This window comes from Ostrinia nubilalis, chromosome 8 (genome assembly GCF_963855985.1).
Source record: "Ostrinia nubilalis chromosome 8, ilOstNubi1.1, whole genome shotgun sequence".
Lineage (NCBI taxonomy): Eukaryota > Metazoa > Arthropoda > Insecta > Lepidoptera > Crambidae > Ostrinia > Ostrinia nubilalis.
Window position 1 is genome coordinate 16,962,212 of NC_087095.1, and position 8,497 is coordinate 16,970,708.

The window sequence follows — 8,497 nt, forward strand, 5'->3', positions numbered from 1 at the left end:
GAGTCCCTAGCGAATTGCTACCCACACTGTTCCCACTAACTCGGCTTGACTCGATACCTCGTTTACCTCCGCGGGGCCATAAAGCTTCCGTGTTGCTGTTGAAACGTTCTATCGTTGATAGCTACCTATTCTCGTCCTTACCGAGTAGTGCATGTGATACTCATCCCGAACCTGCGGTAGCAATCCTGCTGCCACCCATCCCAAACTTCATACCCCCTCGCCACGTAGGTCCGACGCCTTTCCCCTAGTGGTTTCAGCTCGCCTGACGACTTAGGTCTCATGGTTCTAGCGTATGAAATCACGTCCTACCCCCCTAGTTATAAGTATCCACTAACACTCGCTAAACCTCGCACAGGGCGCCGCCCCTCTCGCGGATACGTTAACTAGTTTCGGGACGCGGACCGGGCGCGTCGTCATTCCTCTCGTTGTAATTAGCAAATTGTGATATAACTTGTAAAGTACTTGTAAACTTGCTCATTATTAAATAATAGTAATTTAGAGTCAGTGAAACTAGAATAAGTAAACTATTGTGGAACTTGAATTATAAGTGCCATTGTGTTATTGATTGTGCGTTTCCTTGGTCAATATCCCTGTAGGCATCCTAGATAGGTACACATCCCTCATCGCAGAAGGCGAACTGGGACTTAGTACTAAACAGCGGGGTGTCAGACTGAGCTAGCTTAGACGCCCCGTTGCAAAGTCAACGATTGATTTGCGCTTACAAGATATAGTTTAAATTGTGTCTAGAAGACGTGGATTTCTCCACACAAACTTCAGAGAATTTCATAATATTTATTAAAGTCCTAAAAGCAAAAAATATCAACATACTGATGAAAAAGTACACAATTACTAAAGGGATCCCAAAACACAAACTTTGGGACGAGCAAAGTCAATTAAAGTTCACTCGTGTAACGACTCACTCATAAAAGGCGTCTCACTAAAGTTAATCATAGGCACTGAAAAAGGCTTTATTGACATTGCTTCACGGAGGAATGATGATTTTAATTATTATCATCAGCAGCAATCTTTCAAAAGTGAAGTGGAAGGTAAAAGTGATGATGTATACGATTGCAACCGCAATTTATTTAAAGTGGTGGGTAAATAAATCAGGACAGCCAGACAACAGAAGAGGCTGATGTGACGTATTGTGAAGATAGTTTGTGAAGAAGACATCAATGCAGTTCGTAGGTACATATTAATATCTCCAGTAGTTAATATTAATTCTCTCATGATCTTGTACATACGAGACGCACACTTTGAGATAAGTGTGTTTTAATAAGTGCTAATAATACGTCGATCCACAAGGTAGACCGACGACCTGATAAAGGTAGCAGGAAGGCGCTGGATGCAGGCCGCTACCAACTGTGCGATGTGGAAGTCATTGGGGGAGGCCTGGTTCAGCAGTGGACGTCCTGTGGCTGAAATGATGATGATGATGAATATAGGACTACAAGAATGTAGGTATTGTCTGATATGGCTTTAACTACCGTTGCTAGTGAGAAACCCGGTTTCTTATGTATAAGGATGTGTTTCTCACTTCTCACACTTTAAGAAAAGCGCAAAAAGGCTTTAGAATATTCGCAGAGTTCTATAGCTATTCCTACAACTCCATCAATAGCTTTTAAAGCCAGTATAGAATCTTCTGCAATAAGTAAAAGGACGTTTTTGCATGACACGTCATAAACTATCCAAAGCTCAATTAAGGCGATAAAACGTCGGTGCGCAATAAATTCGGTGCTCAAGCAGTAAATGTGTCGTAACGGGATAAGACAAATTGATGTTTTTACATCTGTCCTCGTTTATTTTTCAGTCGTGTTCATCGCCTCGTTTGAGGTTTTTTTATTGGTATTCTCTTAATTTTTTTTCAATTCTAGGATTACCTACGGATAGTTAGGTATGTTCAACGCTCCGTCCAATTCTGGGCGTAATATCCTAACATAAGCAAGTTTACCTTTTGTACCTTTTCAGTATCATTGTATACATTCATTTTTAAAGACTCTATGTTATGTGCAATGATAGTGAATAAATTATATTTCTTTTCTTTATGCTTAAAAGCAAACCCTGTATGTAAAATGAATTGTTTGAAATGAATTAGGACACTTATTTTTTATATAACTATTTATTGTAACAATATTATAATTAAATAGTGACATTTTTATTAGTCAACAAACACTATACATCGACTAAGGTTTCGAAGAACTCGACCATCTCCTGATCGTAGTCGCTCATGGCGCCGTAATCGGTGGCCGGCCCGTCGATGTAGTTGTACTCCAGCGAAGATGACGCCGCTGCCCAAGATCCATCTCCCGACGGAGTGCTGGTTTAACAAAAAAACATTTAAATAACACAATTAGTCGACTTCACAAAATAAAGATGTTCTTAATCCGGTTATAATTTTTTTTATACAGGGTGTTTCTTGTAAGGTGTCAAGCCGAAGGCAGGTGATAGGTGAGGACTAGACCTATCGATTTCACCCCCATGTAAGTTCTACGATTTTTCGTAGTTTAGAAGTTATCGTTAATTTTGTGATTTTTTCAAATTTCATGACCTAGTGGCTTAATTTTTTTTTTATCTTTTTTTTGGGTTGACTTTTCTCAGATTTCTTTTTTTGACAGATTTCCTATTAGTTGCAGATATTTGAAAAAAATAATCACCTTCCTATCTTTGATGCAAGATACAAAATTTTTGCTAGAAACATAAAAAATATGCTTTTAGCAGAACATTCTAAAATTTTCAATTGAAATGTATAAGAAAAAAAAATCATTTCCATAGGTCCAAAATAATTTTAAAAACTGCGCAGTTTTCTAAACTTTCATAATAACACAAAAAAACATGTACTTAATAGGCCATTATTTTCTGTAATCGCTCCACTAAAGTGGTAAGTCGGAGATTCCGTTACATGTTTTTGACTTTCTTAGGACTAAGTAATATTTGCAATCCCCTAAGTTTACGTTATGTAGAACACATTTAGAGACAATAACTGAAAAGTTTTTTTTTATCCACAACGTGGAAGCTCTTGCTCTTCATGTGGTATACAAAAGGGAATATGAAAATTTTGATGATAAACCATATTAGAATGCAAGAAGCTTTTGTAAATTTACGAATAATTGTTTTGCATCGTTGTCGAATGTGCATTTAGGTCAGCGACGGACATTTTGAACATTTACTTTAAATTAAATCATCACACCCTTTTTTGCTCTCTCTCTCTCTCTCTCTCACAGACACACACACACGTACACACACACGCGCGCGCGCACACACACACACACACACACACACACACACACACACACACACACACACACACACACACACACACACACACACACACACACACACACACAAACTCTTTCTCTTTCCTTTCACACTCTAATAGGTAGGTATATCAAATTTAATCGTAAAGTAACAATCACCACTGTGGTCTAGTGGTAAGACTACCTATTTAGGACAGCCAATTCCTCTGTGGTTTAGGATTCCGGGTGAAGCTTGCTGATCATCCAGCAGTTTCCAACTTTCCATCAGGTCAGATGAAGGGCAAGAGCTTCCTCGTTGTGGATAAAAAATGTTCTGTTCAGTTATTGTCTCTAAACGTCTTCTACTTATCGTACACTTAGTGGATTGCAAACATTAGTTAGTCCTAAGAAAGTCAAAAACATGTAACGGAATCTCCGACTTACTACTTTAGTAGAGCGATTACAGAAAATAATGGCCTATTAAGTACATGTTTTTTTGTGTTATTATGAAAGTTTAGAAAACTGCGCAGTTTTTAAAATTATTTTGGACCTATGGAAATTCTTTTTTTTTTTTCTCATACATTTCAGTTGAAAATTTTAGAATGTTCTGCTAAAAGCATATTTTTCATGTTTCTAGCAAAAATTTTGTATCTTGCATCAAAGATAGGAAGGTGATTATTTTTTTCAAATATCTGCAACTAATAGGGAATCTGTCAAAAAAAAGAAATCTGAGAAAAGTCAACCCAAAAAAAAGATAAAAAAAAAATTAAGCCACTAGGTCATGAAATTTGAAAAAATCACAAAATTAACGATAACTTCTAAACTACGAAAAATCGTAGAACATACATGGGGGTAAAATCGATAGGTCTAGTCCTCACCTATCACCTGCCTTCGGCTTGACACCTTACAAGAAACACCCTGTATATAAAGTAATCAGAAAATGTTTTATTTATTCAGAATGGACTGGGTAGTATGGTTTTTTTTAAATTATGACTTACTTATTCTTCATGAATGTCTCTACGATACCGGTCATCCACCCTGTCATAGCGTCATCGGCGTCACTGGCAGGTACAGGCCACGAGTTCACCTTGAGTATCCTGTTCAAGTCCTCGATGTGGCCGGCGCCGGAGTACGTGAGGTTGAGCGCCTCCTTGACGATGCTGTATTCCGCCTCGTAGGCGTACTTGTATAGATACGTGGACGCACCTCCGCTCGCTACGCGCGTCTTCGCCAGCTTAATCGCAGGGTACTGGAAGAAGGTTTCAGTACACAACTTAACAAACTCATCCATCGTCGGAGTCCCGTTAAAATATCTTGCCAACACCTTCTCCGCCATCTCTGCCGTTACGTTCGATGGCAAACTATACACAAGCTCTGGAGACAGCCCAACCAGCGGATTCGCTTCAATCGCTTCCACAGCGCCGAATTGGACCAATCTTGGGCGCAACGTCTCACACTCGCTGCTGGTAAACCCTATAACTACTGGAATATCGTTCCCGTTGCCGTTAGCCTGCAGAGTTTCTGGATAATCGCTCAGGATGGTCGTAAAATTTTCATATGGTGTCTCCACAACTGGGACGAAGCTGGTTAAGCCGGTTTGATCTAACACTGCCCTGCTGGCAGTTATGAGATCGTCGATCGGCAATTCAACAAGCTGGTCGTGGACCTCGTCGTAGTCGGTGGAGGTGATGTTCAGAGCAGAGAGGAACAGGGCTGCGACTTGCTGAGCGTACACAGGAGACGCGCTGGAGACGCTCTGGGTAGCGACACCGCTCATAAGAAACGCGCTAAAACAAAGAAGTGTTTTGTAATTATAAAACTTCCAATCTGATTACAATAAAACAAATGAAAATCAAATTTGTGTGTTTTTACGAACCGGTTGAACAATCCAACGGCGGCCGGCGACAGCATCAGGAAATGAATACTCATGGAACCGGCACTCTGCCCCGCGAGCGTGACGTCAGCGGGGTTGCCTCCGAAGTAGGCCGCGTTGGCCTGCACCCAGCGCAGCAGTGTTACCTGGTCGCGTAGAGCATTGTTGCCGGGAATCTTCGAGGTATTCAGAGACAAGAAGCCAATGACATCCAGCCTACAAAATGTATTATTATTATGTACTTAAATCAATGCTTACTCCATGCTTTGCTAGTTCAATGAGCTGTATTCACGATGTTTTATCTGATTAAGTAGTAGGCATTAGATGAAGCGACTAGGTATATAACCAAAAATTACGATAAGTTTAATACAAAATAAAATAAATAAAATAAAAATACTTGCCTGTAGTTGAAAGTGATTACTATAACACCTTTGCTGACCATCATAAACTCTGGTCCATTGAAGTCTGCGTCGCCAGAACCGCAGACCCAGCCGCCTCCGTGTACGTACACCAAGATCGGTAGCCCTACAGTACCATTTGCATCAGTTTGGTTGTCCGGGAGGGCATCTATTGGGACGTGTATGTTGGCGTGGATGCAAGCCTCGCTGATGCCCTGTGGCTGTACCAGGTCACCATAGTACACGTTATTGTTTGGACAGGCGGGCCCTTCGGTTGTTGCGTTAAAGTCATCAGTCCAAGGCTCGAGTGGTTGAAGTTCCTGGGAATTTCGTACGTTCTATTAAAAATAATTTATAAAAATTGTAGATCTGAGACGTGGTCGCTTACTATGGGCATGATGAGAAGGCTCAAGGTAACCCAAATGGCAATGGAGTGGAGTGGAGCTCGGAGCTTCTTTGCGTGATCGAATCAGAAATGAAGAGATCCGCTTGAAAACCAAAGTGACCGATACATCCCGCAGAATTGCTAAGATCAAGTGGCAGTAGGCGGGGCACATAGCTCATAGAGATGATGGACGTTGGAGACCACTAGGATGACTGACGCCGATCTGGTGAAGGTCGCGAGAAGTACCTGGATGCGGGCAGTGCAGGACCGGTCGTTACGAAAATCCTTATTGGAGGCCTTTGTCCAGCAGTGGACGTCATAGGCTGGAAGTAATGGAAAATTTGACGAATTACCAACTGACCTGGAAGCGCAGTTCTCCTAGGGGCTGCTTGGCATAAGGCACTCCTCGGAAACTAGCGTACTCCGAGCCATCTTGAGCATATCGTTTGGCGCCGCACACCCATCCTGCTTCAGTGCGCGCACGCACCTCGCACTGCCTTGATGTAGACACTATTCACAATAATGTAAGATTAAGGAAATTAGCACTGGACGCAGGCCGCTATTGAAATCATTGGGGGAAACCTATGTTCAACAGTGGAGGTCCTGTGGCTGAAATGAAGATGAAGGATACAAAAAAAAGATTATAATTATCTTATCAAGTTTGCGTTCGCTTTACATCTTAATAATTTGTTTTGCCTAAATTTTTGGTAAGCTGAAAGAGAATGCCAGATGGCACTAAGCTCGCCTGTTGTACCGATATTTATTTTATTATGTGTGGGCAAAAGATTTTAAATAATTATGTCTCGAAAATCTTCCGGAAAAACTGTATATTCACAAAATAGTTTTGTAGAGTAATTATTAAATTTAGATATTATTTTACTTACCAAAAGCAGCCAAAAGAGCAACGAGGAATACAACTGAACTAGCCATGTTGCTAGGTAATTAAGATTGGTACTCATAGAGAGTTTATATACTTTTTATATCAATAGGGTTCCCACTTGAATTATTATCATAGACGCAGCCAAAATTTTTAAAATCCGACTAGCGCTTGGCCAGTTTTTTTTTATTATTATTTGTTGTTTTTGTATTTTTCGCGAAACTACCTAAAAACTGTTTATTTCTTTTCACGCGTGGTTTCAACCACATTTTTTATTAAGTATTAATTACTTATCTTTTTACTGTAATAAAATAAATTTTGGATTAATGGATAAATAGTTATGAGCCACCAAAGTAAAACAAAGTAACAACACAACATAGAATTTGATTGAAAAAAACCGGCCAAGTGCGAGTCGGGCTCGCACACCGAGGGTTCCGCCGTACAAACGTAGCGGTTTACAATTTATGACGTATTAAATCAAATTACTTACTTGATTCCGTTGCGAGTAGTGGCGAATTTCAAAATATGCGGTATGATTATTTTTTATTTATTTATTTTTCCTATATTTGCATTATAGGTAGGTACCTACCTCAGCGTTTTGAATTTTTGCGTTGATTTAGAATTTCTCACAGTTTAGAGGCAATTAGATTTAAGAAGTGTTTGATATGAATTTCAACTTTAATATCTCTACGCGTTCATGTGAAAAAGGGTAGGTAGTAAGTTTATAATTATTAAAAAAATATTTTATGTCATGTAAGCAAAAATAATATTTTAAATTTTATATAACTTCAAATTTATCATTTTCGCAATTTTTCCTTTATCTGTACTATATAACGTTGCTTCGTGCCGAATTTCAAGATTCTGAGTTCACAGGAAGTACCTTGTAGGTTTTGATTCCCTAGCGTGTGACGGAAATTCGTCTAAGGTGTCGGTATAAACTGCTGTATCTTTTGATCGCGTTAACTTAGAAGTTTGATTTTTTTACTTCTTAAAGGGACAATAGATCTAGGTATTTGGTATAAATTTCAATTTGATACCTTTATTCGTTCGTGAGAAATAAGGTAGTAAGTTTCATTTTATTAAAATATTTTTATTATATTATATAACTAAAAAAATGTAATTTTCGCAATTTTTCCTATATTTGCATTATATGACAATGCTTTATGCCAAATTTCAAGATTCTGAGTTTACGGGAAGTATCCTGTAGGTTTTGATTCCTTTGCGAGTGTCGAAAATTTGTTGAAAATATCGACATAATCGGCTGTATCTTTTGATTGGCTTGGCTTAGAAGTTTGATATTTTCACAGCTTAAAGGGACAATAGACCTGAGTATTTCATATGAATTTCAGCTTGATACGTTCACGCGTTCTTGAGATAAAGGGTCTTGACAGACGGACGGACGGACAACAAAGTGATCCTATAAGGGTTCCGTTTTTTCCTTTTGAGGTACGGAACCCTAAAAATAATGAAAATGTGTTTTTTAAGGATTACCAATGATTTTGAAAACATCTCTAGATTCCCTTCTTTCAAATGGTATAGTATCACATCTAGTAATTAAATATTGAAATTCGACAAAACTTCAAAGCTTATCCTTTAATTTTAAGATGGAAACTGAATCTGTCAACCATGGGTTTTTACACACGAACTAAAATTAATTAATGCTATTATCTTATCTTAAAAAATATAGTACAGTGTGAGTATTGATAAAGTGCACAATGCACATGTGAAAAT

The 8,497-nt window shown here is 38.9% G+C and overlaps 1 protein-coding gene across 1 annotated transcript; it reads right to left on the bottom strand.

The window, feature by feature from the left end:
* Positions 1-2,159: 2,159 nt before the first annotated feature.
* On the bottom strand, positions 2,160-6,819 carry LOC135074294 (juvenile hormone esterase-like). The gene is made up of 6 exons (XM_063968573.1): positions 6,774-6,819; positions 6,251-6,399; positions 5,508-5,824; positions 5,110-5,322; positions 4,232-5,020; positions 2,160-2,317 (listed from the first exon to the last, which is right to left on the bottom strand). The coding sequence occupies exons 1-6, from the start codon at positions 6,817-6,819 to the stop codon at positions 2,173-2,175; spliced, it is 1,659 nt and encodes a 552-aa protein (XP_063824643.1). The 3' UTR covers positions 2,160-2,172.
* Positions 6,820-8,497: the final 1,678 nt, after the last annotated feature.